This window comes from Gymnodraco acuticeps, unplaced genomic scaffold (genome assembly GCF_902827175.1).
Source record: "Gymnodraco acuticeps unplaced genomic scaffold, fGymAcu1.1, whole genome shotgun sequence".
Classification (NCBI taxonomy): domain Eukaryota; kingdom Metazoa; phylum Chordata; class Actinopteri; order Perciformes; family Bathydraconidae; genus Gymnodraco; species Gymnodraco acuticeps.
Genome location: NW_022991728.1, coordinates 1 through 25,928, shown reverse-complemented (window position 1 = coordinate 25,928; position 25,928 = coordinate 1). Strand labels below are relative to the sequence as shown.

Genomic DNA, 25,928 nt, shown 5'->3' with positions numbered 1-25,928 from the left:
CCTGCAAAACAAGGATACAAATGTTGTACCAAAAATATGGGAAACGACTAGAAAGGTACCCAAAAAGGACATTTTGAGAATAAGGGGTTATCATTTTGATGACTTGAAAAATGTTGATGACAAAAATCTAAATAGTTATGTACTGAAAGTCTGAAAAATAATAAAATGTTACTCCTCTAATAGTGTGTCAATGTCCTAATTATTGTCATAAAATGCACAAACATGTTACTTTAATATATTATATAGATTGCTTTGAAAGTCTTGTGTTCTTTTCTCATCAATGGAGTTCAGGCAGTCAACTCGAGCAACAATGATATACACGTGACATGCCTCGACCTCTCATACAACCAACCAATCACATTCTCCTTTATCCGGCGCGCTATTTAAGATGTACGAATTGCCATCTCTGCCTCGCTAATGCTGCTGCTTTTCTGCGGGCAGTAAACTGAGCCTAAGATAACTAAAGTTGACAAAGCAACTGATACAAACATATTGAAAGAAAGCTACAAACACAGCCCTGATCAAAGAACTTACGCAACATGAAACCATCTAATTTGGCCTCATTAGCACTGCCTTTGATTTAACTTTTATATAAGCAGCATGATGGAAAAGGAATGAATGAAATACAGAAAACAAGTGTGTCCGCTAGAATTGTTACTAGTCATGAAGCTCTGCAGATCTTCCCTCTGAAACACACACTGTCTAACTGTCCTCAGATCAGAGGACAATGGCAGGGTGAGAGTTACTGCTACTGCTGCTGAAGAGTGTGTGTGTGTGTGTGTGTGTGTGCCCCTTTTCTCACGACCCTCTAAAATAAAAGAGGCCTTCTCTGCTTCCATTATGACCTGCAGCAGCCACCCCAGATGACTGAAAGAGAGTAATGCATTAATCTGAGAGAAAAGAGGTAAGGTGCGGACAAAAGGAGAGAAAAAAGGAGGTATACAAAAGTTATAAGGGTGTCAACTTAATGTCCTTCCTTTCGTATACTGTGATGCCCTTTAAACCCTTGCACTGTGCTTCAAAAACGTCCAGGGATCTTTTCAACCTGCTGAATTAAACATGATGGAAATGCACACAAGCTTCACATTTTATAACCGTTTGACAGCTCTGCCCTAAATGCTCTCAATTTATAATAATAACAAGACATAAGATTTGTATAGCGTGTTTCCTAATGCTCAAGGACACTTATGGATGTGTGTTGCAGTTTTCAGTCACTATACATGTCTTTCAAAACTCACATTTCCAACCCGTTATCTTTCAAGTTATTACACGTTGAAAACTAAATTCTGATTGGTCAATTTGGACATTCCAAAGGTCAAATCATTTTTGCTAACAGACCGTTGCTAAGGATAGCAGATCGTTGCTAAGTAGGACGCTGTGACGAAGGGACTTGGTGCAGTCGTATCAATCCGCAGAAAGAAGTCCGGTTAATTTAAACCGTCAGCTGTGATACAAACATTATGGGAGTTTAAAAAAAAAAGTTTATTCTTATATTTGAGGAGGGCACGAAAGTTTGGATTCATGGCGGCCACTTTTTAATCGTACAAAAAAAGAGCTTATTTCTAAACACATTCAGTTCAATCAGGAGAGACGGTTTTGATGTAAGAATACATATTTATTGCAGAGATACACAAATGAATGTAATTGTGATTTTAGCGATTAGGCCCCGTTGTGCAGGAAGTATCATTCGGGAGGGCAGAACCGATCCGATGAAACCCCCCTCTACACTGGTGGTGGTGAATGGACAGTTGTTGGGTTCGGTCTGAAGGGGAGGGGCTTAGCTTGACCCTGGTGGTGGTGAATGGATAGTTGGGTTCGGTCTGAAGGGGAGGGGCTTAGCTTGACCCTGGTGGTGGTGAATGGATAGTTGGGTTCGGTCTGAAGGGGAGGGGCTTAGTTTGACCCTGGTGTGGGTGAATGGAACTTTGGGTTCGGTCTGAAGGGGAGGGGCTTAGCTTGACCCTGCCTGGATTCAGAGGGACAGGAGGTGAGGAGGGTTGCGTCGAGTCACAACTAAAGCTGTCAGAGGGGAGAGCACATTTAAAAGGTTTAGCAGAGCGCTATGATAGGCTCTTGGGAATAGAGCGAAGTGATTGGTTAAACTGGAGAGTGACGCCCCCGATCCAGTGGCATAATAAGGTTGTGATTGGCCCCAGTGTAAATATTATTTTAACATAAGCGCACACTGATGCGCTCACACACGCACGGACATACACAAGCACTCAGAAACGCCACATGTATAGGCTATCAACAACAGCCTGTCCTGGCCTTAGACCACCACAGCCTGACAACGGCACAGCGAACTAAGCAGAGGATTAAACCTGTTTCCTTGATGTTTGTCTCTGGGCCTACATAGACCGGTTGCTATAATATAGCTTTTGATCTTGGCGTCGGCGGTCTCAATAGCGCCATAGAGTTGGGGCCCTTGGGGGAACTGTTGGACCACCGCCGGGCACAGCCAAATCCAGCCTCTCCTCCTGGCTGGCTGGAGAAGAAGGTTGCACAGCCATGGCCACGGATACAGCTTCACTTGTGGAGCTACATGGCAATGATGGTGGTGAGGCAGGTGAGCTATCGTTAGCCTCCGGCTCCGGCTGCCGCTGCACTTCAACAATGCTAACGTTAGTGCTCGATTTCGAGGACGATGTATGACAAAAAAAACGGTCTAATTTTGTCAGTTTAGCTGTTACATCTCCTTGTTTTCTCTTGTCCTTTCTCTTTTGAGCGCTGCTCTTGTGCTTTGGTTTGCTGTAGGCTACATTATAAATGCAAGCTATTACATGTTGTATAATGCTGCCGAACTTGCTGCTGCTAACTACAGTACAGTACAGGTTGATTAAACGGTTCGCTCCTCACACAAGGTATCACATGACATGAAAGGGAGCAAGGTCATTGGACAGACAAATTACAAATTAATTTAGGTTGCTTGGTTACTTTGAAGACTGCGTGAACCGGTCAATGCGTTGCACCGGCTGCACCGTCGGTAGTTACGCCACTGCCCCGATCACTTATTGAGAGGAGAGAGAGTAGTAACATGGAAATAGTAAATGAATGAGTTAAGACGGTCTTCCTGGTTGAACTAACGCTGAGCTTCATTAGTCATAACAAATACTGAAGATGCAAAACTCAGATAAAATGATTAGCAAAATTAGATTGTCTTTCTGTTGGATGATCACATTAAAAACAGTTGGGACAGAGGTTGCCGATATCTCTGTCTATTTAAAGGCGTTGGAGTTGTAGTCTTAATGGAGTTCACCAATAGGTAGAATTATTTTACCTTTTCACAAAACAATGTCCATTTCCTTGTGTCTTGTCGATATCTGTCGATTTTGAAGTATTATCGTATTGCATGAAACAGTCTCCAACAGTTAGGAGAGCCAGATCAATAACAAGAGCCGGCAGGAGGAAGAAATGCAAAGGATAGAGAGAGTTACAGGAAAGAAAGTAATACAGTAGTTCTGGAAACGCTACAAAAAAACACCACTTACAAAACAGGAACAGGAGTAATATTATATTACTTTATTTATCTTTTGTACAATGTAATTACAATACAAATATGTAGGTTTAAATACAAAAAAATCTGTAAATAAAGATTAAAAATAAATCCCACTGGTTTGCTTTGTTACCATCACTAAACTATGGTTTTACAATCAAGTTTATGAGGTCATTTAGTTTGCTTTAACGCGGAACACAATTAACCTACATTTATAATTTGGAGGGCGTGGAAACGAGTCTAAAATATATTTTAAAATGAAATAAAAGCATTGATTTCGTCTCAATGAGTCTCTTGGAGGAGAGAGGAGGGTTGAAAGAAAATGCAGTTTGGTTTTGTTTTTTGCTGGGGATACAATATAGTTTTATCCAAAAAACAAAGGCAGGGCATGGTATGAAGTATTCCTGGGATACATACATTTACGTTTCTGAAAGACAGGCAGCCAGACAGGATCACGGCCACCGGAAGAAGAGACAGAATAATCCAATCAAAGTTAATGAGCAGGAAACTCAATCAGCGACAGTCCATATCCACACAATTACATTCTGGAGGAGCATCTCTGTTCAGTTTCCCCTTTCTACATAACATACAGAAACAACCTGCGTCTATAAATAAAGTTTCTGCTTCATCATGTTTTCTTTTATGACTCAAATGGCAAGTTAAAACACAGAAAGCTCCGTTGGTGGTGTTGCACATTTGACTATGAGGCTGTAATTAATATAATAAGCAATAATCTTTTTAAATATTTATCAAATTTGTGAGGTTTTTACGAGCTGAGGAACGCGGCTTTGGCTTGGCTTTGAGACAGAAGGATGTAGAAACAGCAGACAGTGCGTGGGTTGTGTGATGAATGTGTCTTTGTCCTCAATATTTTCACACACTCTCTCACTCTTTCTTCATATCTCATCCCATTTTCCTTTCTTCAGACTTCCCCCATCTCAATTTGTTCAAACGTTATGACTCCATTCCCTCCTTCAATCTCTCACATGCAGGCTTTCCTTTCCTTTCCTTTACCTCTAGCAATTTATTCTTTCTGTTACTCACTCAATCAAATGTCTTCAATAATCCCACATCTAAAACATCTGTCATTTGCCAAGCCTCTGCTCATGTTCCTCTTATCTTATTACCTCTTCTCATCAATCCCAAACTCTGTAATGAGTGCAATACTAATGCAACAGTGACGCAGCAGAGGTGAATACACAATCATATTGTACGTGATGAGACTATACCCTGTGTTTTTTTAACATATCAAAAGGAGTATGAATGCTGTAAAGTAGTGCATCGGTTTTTTTGTGTTTCCACTGAGATGTTAAAGTTCCTTTCTGGAGAAGATGAAGTCTGTTGTGCTGTATTGTTTTTTAATGACTCATCGGGCCTCAGTGGAGTGGATATACGTGAGGTGGAAGAAACATGCCGCTATATACACTCACTGTCTCACCACACACTGCTTCATCCTATTTGGTTCCTGTCACATGACTCCCACAATGCTTTGCACACATTTTAAGCGACCTGTAGTTTCCCTCCTCTCAGCTAAAATAAATATATGGGATAAAAAAAAAAAACACTGCTTTAAGATTTAGATTTTTTTTAAAGTATATATAACTTGTTAAAATAAAATGAATACAATAAATAAAATAATTTGGCCATAAATCTCTACTATTAGTCAGTAAGTCCTTTTGGGGCTGGAAGGGTCGGGTCTTACTTCATTGGCTAATCCTTTCCGTGCTCAGCATCACTTCTCTGCACATCAAAATCTCCACCAGAAAGAAAATATCTCACGAGTTTGGAATGCATCCCGCTTTTTAAGAAAGAAACCACTGAGTTGTGCCCCTCTATAATGTCCTCAGGCGGGGGGCACGTACAGTACATCCAGGGACTTGCAGCAATAAGGTAAAGTCGGAGTAGAGCAGTGAAAGCAGGGAGGTGGTTAGCGGGTGGAGCGGAGGATTCAATCCCTCAAGTCTTGTGAGCTAGATCCTCCAAATCACAGCCGAGCAAAGCGCCAACGTCTTCAAAGCTCTCATGGGAGTGTCAAGAAAGCAATTAAGATCATTATATCATTAACTCCTATGAGAGCTTTGAGCAGGTTGCTGGGCAGATTGGATGCTAGGCTAACTTTAAGACCTGCATCCCGTTTAAACTCCAGGTCTAACTCCAGGTCTACAGCTTTGGGACGTCAACTCTCGCTTAAAGCTCAATCTCAAAAGTCTTCTGAAGATTGTTGGAGAAGGGGTTTGCCGCTGCAGCTGGTGCTTTGTTCCCCGGCTGCGGAGGTTTAGCCTCCAGAGCCGCCCACTTGGCCTCGAATCGATCATCTTCTTGGGGTGCTGGAGCTGTCAGCTGGCTGCCCTCTGGAGGCCAGCTGCTCCCGCTGCTGGACGTCCCGTTCTGGAGGCCCATGGAGGCGCTGCTGTGCGGCGGGAGGCCATTAAGGGCTGATGATAACGGAGGAGTGGGAGAGAAAGGTGGTGTGGAAAACCCCGGTAATCCAGGGTAGGAATGGTGCACCCCGGTCATTCCCAGTCCCATCGATAAACCTCCACCTCCACCTGATGAGCCTGTTGCCGTGCAGAAGACGTTCGCCACCATTTGTGACGGAGTGATGCCCACCACAGGCACGCTGGCGTTGGGATATGTCATAGAGCTGGCTAGGCCGGGCATGTACGTCTGCATGGGAAGGAAGGCCGGCTGGACAGGCTGGGAGCCGAACATCCCCACCGGAGCGGGGGTGGTGTCAAAAGCCAAGGGGAAGGGCTGCATGGAGCCTGGGAGCCCTGAGAGGGAAGGCTGGAGCATGGAGGCGCCGGACATACTGGGACCGGACATGGTGGGGATGGACATGGAAGGGAGAGACATAGGGGGACCAGATACTGGAGGGCCGGGTATTAGAGGAACTGATGATATTGACATGGGTGGGAGGGGCATTGGTGCCTGAGCTAAGAGAGTAGGGGGGCCCGAGAGCAGAGGTTTGGACATGGAGCCAAGGGACATGGGGATGGTGGACACAGCAGATATGGAGGGGGTTCCGGGGATGATGGGGATGGAGGGGCCTGGAGGAGGGGTCTGCTGAGCCTTCACAGCCTTGGAGACTTCCTCCAGCCACCGCTCGGCCTCGGAGGGGGTGCGCCGGTGTCCACAATGCATCTGCATCGCCACAGGAGGAGGGGAGTGGAGCTCCGGCTGCACCCAGGAAGGATTACCTAGAGGGACACACAGTTATAAAGAATTAGAAAAAGTGTGATGAATGGGAGAGAAAGTTCCTCTGGAGGAAGGTGCACATAAGGATTGGTCTAACTTTTGAAATCAGTGACAAATACTCAAAAGACCTGCAAAGGCTGAAACTACTGCCAATGAAATAGTGTCTTGGTGCTCCTGTGCAATTCGCACATATTTTATTACGGTTATATGCAGACATTTGCTGCAAAATTATAAAATGTTGATGTGATGACCCTCATCAAAGTAAAAAATGCAATCTTTTTACTTAGCAGGGTGTCCGCTGAGTCTTAAAAAGTATTACAAGTTGATAAATCAATTTAGCGAAAATGAAGGCTATTAAAAAGTATTGAACGGCATTTTCCAAGGTATTACATTTTGTAGCTTGTTTTCAATAAGTATATAAATTGTCCAAAGAGGTTGTATTCTACAGTCTGCCTGAATGTAATCATTGCGTAGGTGTGTAGTGTGATTCTGTGTAGTTTATTGATGGCATCCCGTTGGGTTTGACGTCATCTGAACAGGACATCGCGCGCTCACTGCTTGATAGCGCGATGGTCCGTTTACGCCGGTTGTTAAACAACGTCGTTATGGGGAAATGCAAGTCTGCGTCCAAATGGTTGGAAGATAAGGAGGAAGGACAATCAATACTGTATATAGTCAATGTGAGGTAGAGTGTGTCGCCAAGGTAACCGGTTAAAACTCCAAGTGTCGATGAGGTCTTAAAATGTATGGAAAGGGTCTTAAAGGGTGTTACATTCGACTTCAGGATTCCTGCATATACCCTGCTTAGGTATATTTATTGTGTGTGTGTTGTGGTGACAGGTTGCAATGTTTTGTCCTTAGAATAATGAAGAAATCTCACCTAAATATATATATATAAAAAAGCCAGAAACTAGTAGAGAATAAGACCTTGACACAGGCAGAGAGTGTCAACTCAAGGTGCCATCAGTGGCTGCAATCTATTTTTGTGAAATTGCCCAAGAGTGTGCAATATTTAGAAAGAATGTGACTTATGCAGCCTTTCTTACCCTGCAGGGTTCCCGGTGGTGGGGGCAGGGCGGGGGGCACGGTGCAGGCTGGAGGGCCGTTTGAAGAGAAGCAGGGGTTGTGGAACATCTCCTCTGCTGGATTGGTGAAGGAGTTGTTGATCTGGCTGCAGAGAGCGTTGATGGTGCCGTCGTCATCATCCTGCAACCCCAGGTTCATCTCTGGAGAAAGATAATGGAGATAATGAAAAAGAAGAAGCAGAATAGGGGATGAAGATGATTAAAAAAGAGGGACAAACAAACAGAGAGAAGGAGAGGAAGATATTTTATCATTTTGCCAAACAGTTTTCAAGACACTGTAATCTGGACCTTCTTACTAAAAATAAAACGGTGACACTTAGTCACAGATGTATGCAGGCCAGGAGGAACTGTGTGAACGGCCGATGTATTTAATTTCAGCCTGTTATGTCATTGCTTTGTGTTTCAGACAAAGGTGGATTTGGCTCAGCTTATCCACGCTTTTAAACCAACTGTAACTGATCCGCCCAGCGAGGGGATTATAGACGGCATCATGTTCCCGTCTGACTTACATCTTTAAAACCTCTCCTGCACAGACCGCAGATATAAATAGATATCATATCTAATTCCCCGTTCATTGACTCCGAGGCCCTCGCTTCACAACGAGGGCCTAGGAGACAGAGGATTTATCAACGGTCTTCTCCTTCAAACTTCCTCTTCAGCTGCCTCCATCTATGCTTATCGCGCAGAGTTGTTGAACACACTTGACAACGAGGAGTCTAATGATGATCTGTTTTCACCTTGTGGTTACATTATATATCATGCATATGCAGAGAATTTAACGTAGAGGCGTTGAGTAGTTTCAAATGTATACCCAGGTCCAGGTATTTATGCTATTATGGTATTTATGCTATTATAGAACAAATGGAAATCCCATATTTTTAATTAAACAATAGACCTTAACATAGAGGGCAATGTGACCCATGATCAGAGTAGTGGCAACAGCATTAAAAAGGGACCTATTTAACTCATGTTCAGGTTCATTTGAGTTTTTAGTGTCTCTACTGGGACATGTCTCCGTGCTTTAATGTTCAAAAAGCTCTTTATTTTTCTCATACTGCCTGTGCTGCAGCACCTCTTTTCACCCTCCGTCTGAAACCAGAGCCCTGGCCAGCTCTGTGATTGGTTAGCTGGCTGGCTCTGTTGTGATTGGTCAACCGCTTGGAAATGTGTCGCGCCTTAGCATTTCAAGTAGGGCCTACAATGTGTTTGAGCGCTAGCCAATAGAAGCGGGAGTGTTACATATTGATGTCACTACGTAAACAAAGGAGTCTAAGGCAGAGGAGGTATAAGGGATGGACATTGTGTAGTAGACCTTGGATTATATCTGAGAGTGTAGAGGACGCTGAGGCATGAGCACGGTCTCTCATTAAAGATTTCTATGGGCCCAGTGATGCCTCTCTCTCCCTGTTCCTGTCAATGTCCTGCAGAGTTCAGATGCACTTCAAATGCCTATATGTGTGTGTGTGTGTGTGTGTGTGTGTGTCTGTGTGTGTGTGTGTGTGTGTGGCCTAGCATTACTATCCTTGTGGGGACCTACATCTGTTTACACAGTCACGTAATGGAGGTCCCCATAAGGGGAATCATTAATTTTAGGGTGAAGACTTGGTTATGGTTAAGGTTAGGATAAGTCTCCAGGAAATGCATGTAAGTCAATGTAATGTCCCCTGAAGTGATGTATACATGGTATGTGTGTGTGTGTGTGTGTGTGTGTGTGTGTGTGTGTGTGTGTTTTGCTCAGTTCAGTTGCAGGTTGAGGGTTTGCTTGCTGAAGGCTAACCAGGATGGCTGATTGACCGCACAAATCAATACACACACTGTTCAGAGAGTCACAAGGGAGCCGTGTGTGTGTGTGTGTGTGTGTGTGTGTGTGTGTGTGTGTGTGTGTGTGTGTGTGTGTGTTGTGTGTGTGTGTGTGGTGTGTGTGTGTGTGTGTGTGTGTGTGTGTGTGTGTGTGTGTGTGTGTGTGTGTGTGTGTGTGTGAGAGAGTGTGTGTGAAAGAGAGAGCACATTAGGATACACACTGCACCACCACTGGATATATATATATAAACTAACCATCACGGGAGAAGTAGAGACGGAAATGACAGCAGCGAATATGAGAGTGGGAGTTGAATGTTGTGGTTTAGTATTCTAGTCAGAAGAGTCTCATCTCTCTTAATGACTATAATCACACACTGAGGGGGTGTGTGTGTACCTGTGAGAGGTATTACTAATTGTCCTTAGTGAAAAAAGAGCTGTCAGTCACACAGGAATAGCCATGCAGAGCTGGTGCTAATTACAATGATGGCACCACCTCAATAGAGGGCAGGCATTGGGGTTAAGTTGAACACGGTTGAAGGTTTATTCTGTTTGCTCATACCTCCTCAGTGGTGCGAAGTGGAAAATGTAATAGGGCTCGAGTCGGCAAACAAACATGACGCAAGTGGAGCACAGAATCCCACATGTGTGTTTCTGTTTGTGTGCTGAGGCAGCGTAATGCTCCGTGACGTCTTCCTCCTGGAAACTATTTGGGGATTTGAGTTTGCAAAAAATATTGTTGTTTTGCATTTGCGAGGGAAAGGATCCCAACTGATTTAACTTCAGGTACCCTAAGGGCATTTTGGTTGTGTAAATAGATTCATCCCCTCTAGACACCAGACCATGGCGATGATTGTTGTCATCGCTATTATTATGTTGTCTAATAATAGCCTTGTGCATCATTTAGGGTCCTCTGTTAAAATATGCTGTTTGTGTGTAAATGCATTTCTCCAGTTGCATGTGTGATGAATATAATTAGCAACTTTAAAAGGTGTCAGTCTGGTGTGGGAAAACTGCTGCCAATCCAGCGTGTTCCCATAATGGTCTAAAATCATATATAAAAATACAACTTAAACAGATGCTTTAACACTGGTTCTGAACACGAGGGTCCCAACCCCCACAAGGGGTCGCCAAAGCGTCAGGCTTTTTGATTTTAAGTTTTGTAAGACAACTTCAAATACTATTGCTCGGCCAATTCCTCAGGATTTCATACATTTCTGTGAAGAATACAAGATTGAATTGTTATAAAGTTGAATTATTAAGAAGTAGCAAAAGGACTGTTGAGAACTAATCTACTCTGACTTGTTTTGTTTCTTTATATACATTTCATAAGGGTCAGCTGAAATTAAATCATGTTAAGTTTAGGGATGCCTTTTATACTTTTAAAGGAAAATTAGCACTCCTTCTTTGAGCTGAAATAAAAAGACCAAGTATCCTCCTTAATCATCCTTCATCGAATCCAGTTCAGATTAATGTTGTTCCAGCGGTCACAGCAGCAACTAACCATACACAAGTTTTAGATGTTGTTTATGATGCATGTGTTCAAAAAGGTTTTAAACGTTTGACCCAAAGTGCATTTTTTGATTTTAGCTGTAACTTGTGATGCCATGTTATTAGAGCACTTTTGAGCTTTAATTGTGTATATACAGTATAGATGTATACATACTTTTATACATATTTGTATATATATTTGTTTTTGTATTCGGGATTGTGGGAAACGGTATTTCGATCTCTCTGACTGTACTCACAAACTGAAAGATTGAAAATGAAGTTGACTATACAAATAAAGCGTATTATTATTGACCAGGGTCAGAAGGTGAGCATGTCCCTTCAGCATCATCACTTGTGAGTGTAAGTTCTCCACTCACCAGGGTTCTTGTCCTGGTAGTCGGTCTTGCGCTGCAGCGTTGACGGCAGGTCGTTGAGGCGGAGCGACAGCTGCCGTTTGAAGGGGGAGTTTTTCTGGCTGAGGGCCGGAAACCCCCGGAAGGACCCCTGCCGCACCAGCTGCTCGATGGGCGCGTGGCGGCGAGGGATCGCCCGCGGCCCCCCGGGCTCTGACCGGTCCATCGGGTACTCCTCACCCTCGGGAGGGGAGGCGGAGCCAGGGGCGGGGGTCGGCATGACAGAGGAGGGCTGGTCTGGAGGGAGAGGAGGAGGGTGCATTACTGTTGGAAAATCTACTTTTGAATGCATTCTTGCTACTGTAAGACGCTGGAGGGAGTTTGTTTATATATGTGCTTGGTTTTAGCATTTAAGGGTGGACTCTTTGTACACACTCTGAGATGCCTTGTGACAGGCAGCAGTAAAGTTGGTCTGGAGGGAGAGGAGGGTGCATTAAATGTATTTTTTACACGTCTACTCTATGCTGGTAACTGTATTCTGTGTGAGATCAATTTTCTGTGAAATGTCTATGTGAAGCACTTTGAACTGCACTGATTGTATGAAAGCTGCTAGACAAATAAAGATTATTATTATTATATTATTACTACTTGAAAATCCACTTTTTGAATGCATTCTTGCTGTGACGCTGGAGGAGTTTGCTCTGTATGTGCTCGCTAACTAGCATTTAAGGGTCGACTCTTTTCAAATCAAAAATCTTTTTATATAGTTTCGACAATCAATAAGCAGTGTTTGTCATATAGTAATGGTAAACATAATATATGCCAATGCAAACAGACAAACAATGACTAAAGTAATCCCTGCCAGTGAACCTTACACACAATATATATGCCAGACATATTGTTGGATGAGTGTATGCATGTAAAACAAATGCATATACGCACTTGCAACCTACACATACACATTTGCTGTATACATACACATATACATACATGCTGCACTTAAGCTAAACCAAGAGTCGACTCACTTTGAAATGCCTTCTTACAGGCAGCCGTAAAGTTTATTGACATCTTTGTCTTGAAAACTACAGTATTTGGGGAATTGAGTTTGCAGTAATCCATGTTGAATTATTTTGTATTTGCAAGGAAAAGCCTCCCATCTCATTTGAGCTAATTAAAAAGGAAACTTGAAATCAAGTGGATATAAATATGGACCAAACAACTCTAGAACAATTAACTAAAATGTTAATTAGTGTTAGTTAATATTGTTGTCTAATATAAACCTTGTGCATCAGCCAGTTAATATCAAGACTCAAGGCTTTATTGTCATGTGCACATTAGCTACAGTCTAGATATGGCAATGAAAAACGTAAGTCACAGGCTCCTCCAACAGAGCAACATCTTCAACCTCCCAGATATCTCTCTGATGAATGATTACAGTTTGATGGATGTATTTACCTTTCCTCTTGTCCTGCAGCTTGTCCTCTCTGTCGCTGCTCTGCTGGCAGGTTGGGTTTGAGCGGAACGATCCCTCACGAACGAACGATGTGCGGCTGGCGTCAAACGAAGCCGTGACGCCGCACTCCTTCTCGCGGCGCTGCTTCCTCTCCAGACAGGCGGCGAAGGCACAGCCGACCGCGTGGCTCAGTCTCTCCCCCTGGAGGAGCAGAAAGAAAGCAGTTTGAAAATCACATCTACACCAGGAGGCAAAGGTGTTGGTATATAGCTTATTTCCCAGTCCAGATGCTATAAATAGGCAAACTAGCCATATTTCCCGGGGTGTTTTTATACAACTTACATTTTTTAGAACTAAAGTCTTAAAGGTGTGCTGTTTTCTCTTTCCCTTAGTGTGCTAAATAGGTTTTTGTGCATGTAAATGGTGTTCAAAGGTTAAAATCCAATGTGTTTCTCTCCCACACACATGCCTGAAACGCCTCCTTTGGACTCCTATATTTACTTCTGGAACATATTGACAGCACTATGTAACACTCTCTCTTCTATTGGCTATAGGATGTAAGATATAACAAATAGGTCACATTAATAAAGAAGTTTTTCAGCATGTAATCATGTCACAGTAGATGCACAAAGTACAAATATGAACCTGGAATGGGCATTAAAGGGCCCCTTTAAGAGATATTGTGAATGGGGGAAATAGAGCGATTTAATGTGATTTTCTTTTTTGCCAAAGGGCTGATTTTCATGTTTTTTGCCAGGGGTTTATAATACTATCTGTAGACTGATTTTGTCGCCATGATAGCGTCGCAACATATATACAACAATAAGAAGCATCGGATCTAATCTTCCATGCAAGATACAGTCCCAAAACGTTAAAGATGTCTAGTTAAGATCAAAATGATGACTGAGTTTTATAATGGGTTTGGTAGAAAGTGGGGCGGGACTGTTGGCCATTGACTACCCCTTTGTTCAAGGTTCTTTATTGTCAAACTAACATAGCTACAGAGTAATTATGTCGTTGAAATCTTAGGTCACAGGCTTCTCCAATAATGCAACACAATAATACAGATAAGCAGACAATATTAAAACAATGTTAAAATATACTATATTTGTATTTGTAGCACATTCAGTCTATAATCTCCACTTAACCTGCATTGATTTGAAACAAAAGCAGAATTAGGGTAACGCTGTCTTAATTATAACGGCTTTTTTTAAGAGTATAGCAACACGTGTGATGTTGTTCATTTCAAAATACAGCTTTAAAGATTGGATAAGGGTGCAAATAACTTCAACCATTGTCAAACGTCAACATGCTCCCTAGCGACGTATGAAACTACTTCCTGCCTTTTGTAATTAATTCCACTTTCCCACCACCTCTCTCTATAGACGGCCACTATTGGAGACAGTTGTGTGTAAGATGAGCATAAAGAGATATGCAGAGTGTGGGGGAAGTAGAGACAGACAGAGATGGACAGATAACTCCACAGGCTTCTGTCTAATCCCTCTCCTAATCCTGCAGGTCTGCTCTCTGCCATCCGCATCAATAATCCAACCCGCATGCAGTGTAAGCTGATGAAAAACTGCAGGATTGAAACCTCAGCGCGCCATGACAGTGTCTCTCCATCACTGCTGTCTTAAACTTACAACCTCCTCATCCCAAGGTCACATGGAAACTCCAGAGGTTAAAAATCACGCTAGCTGAAAAACACAGAGACTCTAGCGGTGGTTTAAAGGCCAAAGATACACGAGGGAAGTCTTAAAACAGGGTAAATATCCTAATTCTGGGAATTTAACACTAGAACCGTCAACGAGTACATTTTACCCGCAGCTGTTTCTTGATTGTATGTAACTGTTTTTCAACAAAATACTCAAGTCCAGACTTTTCCGTGTGTTATGTAGCACCCTCTGTTGTTAGAAATTGAAAAGTGCTATGTAAATAAATGTGCCTTGCTACATTACATTACATTACACCTGTTAGACGCTTTTATCCATAGCGTCTTACATACATTCAGCACTGTGGGCTATCAGGAGCAATTTGGCAAGTGCCTTGCCCAAGGACACAACGACACGCTGACTGCAGTGATTGAAATACTTTATTATATGTTACACAGAATTAGAAGATAGAATCAGAGGGATGAACCCCTCTTTAATGGTCACACATGCAGAGCACACAGTGTAATGTGTTCTCTGCTTTTAACCCGTCCTAGTAACAGGAGTCTAGTACTAGGAGCAGTGGGCAGCTATTGCACAGCGCCCGGAGAGCAATGGGAGTGGGGGGGAAGGGGGGTGTCCGGTGCCTTGCTCCACACTCCATATTTAGGTCTGTTCGGGGACTTGAACCGGCAACCCTACAGCTCCCAGTCCAAGCCCCTACTGACTGAGCCACTGCCGGACTAATTATGTCAGAACTGAACCTTATGATTAATCTAACTACTGATTTATCTATTTCTATGAACTGACTTTTTATTTGGCTATAACATGTCAACATAAATGTGAATATGCCCATTAATATCCCATGAGTCAAAGATAATGACTAGGTCTAAAGCTATTAACCTAATATTTATATCAAACTTTACAAAATCCTTACATTTTAAAAGCTTAAAGAAAACAATTTATTTGCATTTTTTTCCCTTCAAAAATGTCTTAAAGGGGACCTATCATGCAAAATGCACTTTTTGATGTCTTTTATACATAAACATGTGTTCCCGGTGTGTCGGGGAACTCACGCAGCGTCAGAAAATAAAACCCTCTCTCTTTTCCTCCGTACCCAAATCTCTAAAAACGGGGCTACAACGGAGCTGATCCAGATTTGCGTCCGATATGACGTAACATCGGACCCACAGCACTATCAGAAACGTTGCTATCAGAAACAATGCCCCACTGTTTTGGACGTAATATGGTCGGTGTTTACATTAGCATCGCTAACACTCAGAGCTAACCTGTACTGGAGAGCATGTGTGTGAAGAAGCAGGAAGTAAAAAGGAACTCACCTTGTGGTATAACCGGCAAGAGAGAAAGCCTTTGAGCTCCATACTGTTTCAGATCCTTGATAATCCATGATATGGCGTTTCATCACGGCAGCATTTAGTTTAGACAGTAGCTGCCGGGTCCCGCATGAGCTCAGACCCCTCCTTTCTTTTTTAATTTTAAAGCTTAATATCCCCAAATCAGCACTTTTGAAACAGGAAGTGAAATAGAGGGATATGAGGCATGGCTAGAATGGGTGATCTGTTTGGTATTTCGAGCAAAACACTTCATAGACATGTTTTTTATATATCTGAGACCTATGCTATTGCCTAAAAATAGCATGATAGGTGACCTTTAAATAATAAATTGATACATGTACTAATTGATTAAATTAAATTAAACACATATTTATAAAACCTAACCACAACTTTCAGAACTTATTTCTTGTTAACATGAGTTTATAATTTTCTAAATTTGACAATAGTTAACTTACTTTTGTAATACTTAATTCCTCTTATAGTGTTTATGTATGCAACATTATACACCAAAGCATATTCATTGTATGTGTAAATCTACATGGCAATAACCCTAAACCCTAAACCAGATTGTCTAAATATGGACAGAAAACCCTTGGCACACATTTAACTTTCAGACGTGCCGATGAAAGAAAAGCTGAATAAAAGATTTCGGAAGTTAGCTGTACTTTTGCTACTACTATAATGAAAATCTCTAAGGTGCAGATAATGAATGGTCTGCTCACCGAGTCTTTGAGCGCCATGAAGCAGTGGCACATCCAGCGCCGGGTGGTGCCGTCTCTGCATATGTAGGAGAAAGCCTTGTCGTAATTGCGATCGGGGGCGCAGAACGAAACCTTCTCTATGGTCTGATCCACAATGAGGTCCTGAGGGAGAAGCGGATGAAAAGAAGACGGACAATAAGAGGGAATCAGATTCAACAGCTCACACAATGCAGTCGAGTCAATCCTATAAGATATTACAAAGATGATTAACCTTTCTGTTGTACTCGGGTCAAACGTGACCTGTTTCTAAAATGTTGTAAAGTCAAAATACGTTTTTTTTTCATATACTAGTTCAGTCAGACAACTCACGTGTTTCTTAATATGTTTATTATAAGCAGCATGTAGTTTGAGTTTGGCATCTAGGCTCGGGCCTCATCACTCCACAGATTTACAAAGAACATTGAGTGATGATTAGATAACTATCCCCAGAGCCTACAGGTGGGAGCTGGGGTGGTGGTGGGGCAGGCGAGCAGCAGGAACATGAAACACAGAGGCGGCAGCATGAACATGAACGTAGCAATAGCAAGTGAACATAGCAGTGGCAGCAGCAGGAACATGAACGTAGCAATAGCAAGTGAACACAGCAGTGGCAGCATAGCGAGGCAGAGGCAGGAAGACCTGGCAGCTTAAATAGAGCGGCATGTTTAGGAGAATGTGTTTGGGTGGTTGTAAGAGGGACGAGGTGCGTCACGTCTTAATGTATCATTGATGCTCGAGTTGACTGCCTGAACTAGCTCGCAGGCTTCACCCCATTTGTGTCTATCTAGATCTCTACTCTCATTGAATTACGGGTGTTTTATTTAAATGTACATGATGTGCTGCCATTAAAAAAACTTGAACTGGTCTCAAAACAGAATCCTGATTAAACCGGTAATGCTTTAATTAATTTTTCGAGTACTCATACGTACTGTAGCGGCCAAAATCGTACAAAAATACAACTGAAAGTTAACCTTAAAAGTGAAACTGACGCTGAGGCACCAGAGAGCGAATCTTACGCATGGGAATGATCCAAGTCCAGAAAAGAATATCCGTTTGTGCGTTTATTTTCATTTATTACCAATATGAACAAAATACAATAAACAGGTTTCCTTCATATAATGATGCCCTGCGACTCTCATTAGGCCTCCTTGTGATTTCCCTTTAGTAAAAAACATATGCCTGCTGTTGCTCTACTCCCGCCATCACCTGTCTCCAACATATACAATTATACCAGGTGCCCAAATCACCCAGTGCCCAAAGATGCCTACTACTTTAATTAATAATAACAATAAATAATAATACATTTACTATGAGCAAGAACAGCAAGAACATATATGTGTAACTATTAAATAATATAAAGGAATGTATAGCTCCAACACTTACTTTTGTTACCATGGATGTGTACTTATTTGATTTTGTTTAACTAATGTGTGCTTGTCTCTTTCTTTGACATGTAACTCAACTAATCTCTTAATTTTTTTATTGTTAACTTCCCCGATGTGGGACGAATAAAGGATTTTGAATCTGATTCTGAATTAAGTCTTTTACTAAGTATGTCAAAATAGTACTTGCGGATTGTACTTAGTTCTTCAGTATATCACCACTGTTGTAGTTTTACCTGTTAGATGACGAGTGTCTCATGTCTGCTAGCTGATATGGACTGATGCCAGTAGTGTGATCACCTGTAGCTAAGTAATAAGGTGTGTGTTTGTGCCAGGCCCGGACTGGCCATCGGGAGGACCAGGAGGTTTCCCGATGGCCTGGCCTGGCCTGCTAAGTGGCCTGAGGATTTTTATTTTATTTATGTATGTATTGTGAACGCAACGCTGTGCAAATGTGGGTCTGACTGTGCCTTACAGAGGGTGACTGGCTGTCTACATGATGTGGTCTGCCGACATGGCCACTTTCATACAGATCATACTAATGCCCTCGATTGGTCTCTGTGTGTCATTCAAGCTCAGGGAGGGTGTGTGTGTGTGGCGCGAGTGAGAGAGAAAGCGCGCGCACCGGTTACGTGTATTGTTGTTGTTAGCATCTGGTGCTAGCTAGCTGCGCTAACGGATATATAATGAGCTGTCAACAAGGTGGAGGAGAGTCCTCTCCTGTCAGACTGAGAGATTGATAACTACAGCTGAGGTCAGGTAAAGGACTCTCTGAGTGTTTAGATAGTTAACATAGTCTAAGTTCTCTGTGGGTCTCAAACGGTTTGGTCACCATTTATGTAAACACATATTTCCATTTGAGGGGGGAGTGATTAGTAAAATAGGCATGAATAATAACAAAAACATTTTAACTAGGTGAAAAAAGTGTTGTGGATATTTTAGACTCGTCAATACTGCAAAGATGTACAATTAAAGTAATCAATAATAAACTGGTGAAAGTAAACAGCGTTGTCTTGTTGGTTATTTATTTGAAGCTTCAAAGGCACAGGTCTCACAGAGTATAGTCTGCAGGAGTGTGCACATGGTATAATGTGTGTGTGTGTGTGTGTGTGTGTGTTTTATAGATGACTGTTGCTGTGCAGAAAGGAAAAGAGATAAGACTTTCTCCTGACTGTTATCTTACAATGCTCTCATAGGGAGAGCCGCATTCTCCAGGTACGACCTTGGCAGGAAGCTACCGTGTGGTACAACAGGTCGAGTTGACCAAACAGTTTCTAAGCATAATATCATCATTTGGTTTTACCATATAAAGTAATATAAGAAATGTACAAAAGGTAAGATAAACTTTAAAAACTTGTTGAGAGCTAAAACTAGTCTTTGCTGCTGCCTCAAAGAGGAGCGGGGGGAGGGAGACAGGAGAGGCTGGTTCAGGAACCCAGACACACTCACAACTATCAATGAACCAAAAACAAATAAATAAACAAGATTCAATGTTTTTTCATATTGGATATGGGATGTTATTGGTTATGGCCATGTTCTTATGATTATTTAAATGTATACAGTTCTGTTTCAAAATGCACCAGATTGATGCATTTAAGTCCAACATTTAAAAAAATAATCTTACCGGGGGACCATGCCCCCGGACCCCCCTAGAAGATCTGAGGTCCACCTCCACTTAAAATATGTTCACATGGATAGGTTCCTAAATAGCTTGGCACATTTTTTAAAAATATAATAACTTGATTTTGGCGGGGGGGGGGGGGGGGGGGGTGTGTGCCATAGTTTATGGACGCTGTACGCAATATACAGGGCCGCCTTAATGCACGGGCTGACCTGGGCTGAAGCCCAGGGGCCTACGGAGATCAGGGGCCTATCATGAGCGAATAAAAAAAAAGGTTTTTTTTTTATTTCGCACGTTTTTAATTTTATTTAAATAAACAAAGTCTTGGCTTTCAGAATATGAAACTTTTATTTCCAAAATCACACGATAAATACATTTTTGAAGCTTGTAAAGGGAAGAATACAGCTCTCCCTCGCCACTCTGCTGTTCTGTTGTCCCCCTCCCTCCGCTGAAATTATGAATGTAAGAGTATAGTAATCATAGATAACACGGCAGGGTCCGTTACAGTTTGTTTTAATCTGGTTTCAATTAAACAAAGTCTTGGCTTTCAGAATATTAAACTTGTTTCGGCAAATTCAGATAATAAATACAACTTTGAAGTTGTAACGGCATAATTACAAGCGGAGAACGGAGTAACTTAACGTCACAGCAGGCATAACAACAGCCGGTGTTTCTCGTGAGTGTTTTCCCCGGGAAACAAACACAATACACACAAACGCACACACACACACACACACAACACACACACACACACACACACACACACACACACACACACACACACACACACACACACACACACACACACACACACACACACACACACACACACACACACACACACACACACACACACTCGTGAGCTTCCCCCAGACCAGTAATCCAAACGAAAATATCTTTTTGATCATTTGCTCCGCTAATCAATCAGATCGATGGATTCCAGAGATGACTCCGTAACAGTCCGTGGGCACCACTTAACAGCCAATCAGAATGAGAACATGTTTCACATGTGACTTATTCAAATTGCGAGTGATTGAGTGACAGATGAAGGTTGTTTAGGAGAAAATGTTGGAGAAGAAAAAGTTTGAGAGTGGCCCTCGGAAAAGGAAATTGTTGAGGGAAAAGGAGTTTCGAGACAAGCAGCTATTACAAAACATATCGAAGCTTACAGGTTATTTTAAACCTGTAGGCCAGGATCAGGAGGAAGGACAGATTAGTTCTGTACCGAGCGGCAGCGGTGCCGGCCGCGGGGCCTCTGAGCCAAGTAGGCCGTCTGGTTCTGATAGCGATGGAGTAGCGGGAGAGGAAAAACAGACAGGAGGGACATTATCTGTTGGAGGAGATGGGGAGGACGACGAGGACTTGCTACGTGGAGGGGAGCCAACGGCAACCGGACAAATACATGAGGGAGGCCCGATACGTCACTCATCTGGAGGAGAGGACCAGGCGCGCGTAGAGCAGAGTGGAGAAGTGCGATCACAGAGCCTGCCGATGCTATAAATGACTTTGATTTGTTGTTTAAATAGGGGGCCTACAAAACCTATCAGCCCCAGGGCCTGATGGCAGGATAAGGCGGGCTTGGCAATATAGGTGTGGTTCTGTTAGTATCTGATAATAAGATGTAGGCTACTTTGTTGATCCAAAATCGGGAAATTGTTTTGTTATGAAATTTAAAAAAATAATTCGGCGCCCCCTATGGGTTGATGCCCCCTTAGCATTCGCCTATACTGCCTATGCCGAGGGCCGGCCCTGACGGGCAGGGCGTCCCATAGACCTTCATAAACCTCCCATAGCGTTGATAATAGACGCCATGAGAACGCTCCCCGACGGTCGGTTGTTATTGTCAATATTAATATAATAATTATTTATTTTTTAATAGTCACACTCGATTTCGCCAATTTTCTTGTTGCCCCTCTTTTAGCAGAAACAAAGGCTACATTAATGTATTAAATCGATGTTAATCCATGTGTGTGGTTGTGGAATTAATGGACGTGCTGTTGTGCAACGCAATAATTTACAAACTCTTCAACTAAAACCCTAATTATATTTAAAAACATTTTAGAAGGCCTCACGAAATACTTTAATGTAAATTAAAATGTAAATGTGAAGGGAGGTGTGTAATGTGGTGATTGACATTATTCACCCACGGATCTATGGGTTGGGGTATTGTTCCGCACGGACATTTTAGTTAACCGGACTTCCTGTTGATGTGAAATCTGAAAACATTTAAAAGAAATACAAATAATACTTTATTCCGAGTGTGCTTGCTTTTCTCTTTGAAGGTCATCACATAACGGCATTGTAATACACGGTTCGGCTGCATTAAATATTACATATCTGCCGTAGTTCGCTATTTATAGAGCCCTGATGAGAAGACTTCTAGACAAACAGGAAGAACTGCCGCCGAAACTGAATATGTGACGTGGATCCTAAATATATCAGCAATTAAACAAAATCTTCAATTTCTCTTCACACAATACGTCTCCTTGCAGTATCAACACTAATTCGGCTGACTTTTATATTTGATCCAATCAGTATATTGGTATATTTACACCATAACGGTGCACAGCTGATAGAAAGGGACACCTGGTGGTTAAAGCATGTTATTGAAATGTATTATTTTTATTATTAGATATGAATAGGAGACAGACAAACTAATAAGGCTTTATTTAAACATTAAAGAATACTTTAGGTTAAGGTCTTATTTTGAATAAGAAAAAAAGCTTTGGGGGTATAAATATTAAGCCTGACAATGTACTAATATATTGCTTTCCTGCAATGTTAACTACTGTATGTTTAAGCACTTATTTTAACTGATATTATACATATGTATTATACTCTTATAAGATGTATGTAGATAGTATAAGAAATGTGCAGAATATGACAGTTTAATGGTGGAGGTACACATATATTGAAAGATGTCTTGTAATGCACTGTTGAGGAACCTGCGACCCAAGTTTTTCATCTCCGGCCTTGTCGGGTATTGAATATTCAATAAATAAAGAACACAGAATTATTAAATATAAAACACAGAATTTGTGTGATTATACTAAATGATTTACAAATAAACACCACTGCATATTGACAACTGTTACACATGCTGATGTAATGCAAATGTTTCCAACTTGGGATCAATAAAGTATATCTTATCTTAAGATGATCGATGGCTACTGCCATATTTGCAAAATGTGCCTCTGAACCTTGACAAGTGCATGTTTCAGGCTTATCAATTAACAACAGGAGGGGTCACAAACATAAGACCAGCTGTTAAATAAAGCTCTTCTGACCTTAGCTGGCATGTGGGTATATATATTAATGCTGCCCATTATGGGCACAAGCAATTTTCACCCATTTATTAATTATATGTTTTACGTTTGAGTGTTTCCTACCCCCTAAACCTCCAGGGATGTACACAGTTTAATACTGGCAACTTCTTATTATGGGAAATACGAAAACGTCTTTTAAAACTACAACTCCCAGTAGAGACGTGCCATAGATAGAGAACATGTTGCGAAACACAATAGCCAGCATGTGTAGTTCTGGGGACGGGGTGGGGGAGGGGGGGACGCGGTGGACCCGTTCAAATCCAGTTTTGGACAGTCTGCCGTGGGTCCATCCCATTTCAAGTGCTGTTCGAGGCTCGGCGTAACCCTCGGCGCAAACTCAAACATCCAATCACAGAGCTTGAGGACTATCACAGGGTTTGTCAAGCGAAGCGGAGAGAATACTTACTTCCGGGTGTAATATTCTCCAAAGCAAATGAGCTGCTCCGACCCTCGGTCCTGACGGACTCCAACTTGTGTTTATTAATCAAACAAATAAATAAACACAAGGATAATTATGTGTTATTGTTGAGTAAATAACAGTGTGTGGTTTAGAAAAGAATACAGAATTAGAAGGAAACACAGATTTCAGTATTCTGAGCCCGTATACTCTCCCCATAACTGACGGCAACAAAAGTCCTACATTATTCAATTAAAAATAAAGAAGTAAAAACAATAAGTGTGGCTTGATATTGAGTAAGAAAAAGGTTGATAAACGCTGTGAGAATGGATCTGCGGAGAGCATTTCGCCGCGATCCCAACTCCTCTATTACCAACGTTCAGGGAGCTCTATGCAAGTCAATGGGACGCCCTGCCCGTTGAAAACTGACTCTCAAGGGGTACCTTGTAAAGTGACGGGGAGGGGCCCTGACCGACCGTCAATATGTGACGGGTTGGGAGTGAGAACGTGTTGGTATGCCTGCATGTGTGTAACACCAAAAAAAAAACTATACTTACCTTCAAAACCTCTCTTAAAGAGCACCTTCGGGGGAGAGCATTGCAAAACTGGCCCCGGTAATGGTACAAATCTCAACCTGTCGTTCAATGGACAGCTTCCCCCGCCCATCTATGTATATACTCGCATTTTAGACTCTGTTACTAACTGTATATCTGTAGACTTGGTATGTCTTAAATGTCCGGTTAGGATGTATTAGAACGAAATCTAAAATGAAAATTGTAAATAAGCAATCTGTATGTAAAAAACCACCTGTATGTAAATTGTAAATAAGCCATCTGTATGTCAAATATGTCTTATATGTCTTAAATGATATGATGAATTGGAAATGGGGGACCCTGATGTAAACAAGACGAAAGTCTTTCTCTGGTCTGCATCCCCTTAACAATTGTATGTTTTGAGCTGTACTGTACTGTACCCAATATACAAGCTGTTAATAAACTTTTCAATCAATCAATCAAAACATGTCAGAGTAGCAACATCACAATTGGTCGGCAACTCTACTGCCTAAAACAATAGTTCCTACTATTTCAGTGATATGTTTTGTTTCATGCAAGTTCAAGTACTCAAATGTTTATGCAGGTGCATCACTTATTAGACAACTCAACAGCGTGTACCCACGTTGCAGTGATTAAAAGGAATTTATATGAAACGTATGCAGGCCTGGAGGTCTCTTTTGTGTCCATCCACATCTCGCTTCAGTTCTCAGCACACAGCCTGATCTAATACTTGACACTGCTTTCAACCTCAGCTAACCTCTTGAAATCCCTCTCACTCCGACCTATTTACGCACCCACCAGTGACAGAGAATAAAGTGACTAATGACACTGAACCCTCCTTTCATCTCATGGATGTTTCCACCACTCGCCCTCCCTGCTATAAAAGGTTCATTCAGCCCATCTCAGTGTCTATAGGACGCTGAGAGGGGCCCTTCTCTTTCTCTGTGTACATTAAGGGGCCCTCAGATCTCACCAGAAAGGAAAAAAGAGGCGAGAGGGAACGAGGGGTTCACACACTCATCCACGCACTTCCTCCCTGTCCTCCAGTGTCGCAGAAAACAAAGGGAGGGGAGGATGAGGAGGAGGAGGAAGAATAACAGTCCATTCATTGAGGGACAATTAGGGGATGAGAGGGATGCTGGTACCGAGGTGAAAGAGGAACCATGTGTTTTGGTACAGTACGCTCCTCTGTTACTATCAAGCACTAGACTAAAGTACATTTTTGAGGTTTATGTAGCTTTAATATGTCCATGTTATACTCCTTTAAAGCAAATATTCACTCCACTACATTTATTTGACAAGATTAGTTACTACTAATTAAGTACCATAACTAATAAGATTAATATTAATAATACAAAAATCATCTAATCAATCAACGATACGGTACCTACCTACAGTACCTACAGTACCTACGGGTTTTGTGATGAAAGTGAAAGGAGAAAGTGTTAGTGGGTAAAGATGACTCAGGTCACTGAAAGTTAAAAACACCACAAAGCACAAGCAGCAGCGTATGACTCAGAGGTTTCTGCTTTAAGCACAAAAACCTTCAGTGTCTTTCTATTGATGCATTATGCAGAGGATTCATTGTAAACACGCACACATACACATATACAGTCGATGCATTCACTGATGCTGGGAAGGGAAGCGTGTGAATAAGGTTGTGTGGGCGTTAAAAGGCCTTCTTGCTGATTCATAGACGAAGGCTGAGCTGATGATAAAAGGCTTTCACTGCTGGTTTCTCATTCAAAGTTAATATGTCAAACCTCACAGCTAGTCCCGAACAGTTAGTGCAGCACAGGGGCTTTCTGCAGGGGCGTCCACCAATCAGAAGGGTGTGGGTTCGATCCCCTGCAGTTCACATGTTGACGTATCCGTGTGCAAAATGTATCCCCAAGTGTGTGTGTGTGTGTGTGTGTGTGTGTGTGTGTGTGTGTGTGTGTATGTGTGTGTGTTGTGTGGGTGTGTGTGTGTGTGTGTGTATGTATGTATGTGTGTATGTGTGTGTGTGTGTGTGTGTGGGTGTGTTGTGTGTGT

General features: G+C 42.1%; 1 protein-coding gene across 1 annotated transcript; it reads right to left on the bottom strand.

The window, feature by feature from the left end:
- Positions 1 to 3,496: 3,496 nt before the first annotated feature.
- Positions 3,497 to 16,737, bottom strand: numbl (NUMB like endocytic adaptor protein; the record flags this gene model as incomplete). The annotated part of the gene is given in 5 exon segments (XM_034199057.1): positions 3,497 to 6,693; positions 7,738 to 7,917; positions 11,442 to 11,714; positions 12,873 to 13,071; positions 16,597 to 16,737. Coding segments are annotated over 5 exon segments (1,806 nt in total), but the record flags the coding sequence as incomplete, so codon positions are not given.
- Between the last annotated feature and the right edge of the window lie 9,191 nt (positions 16,738 to 25,928).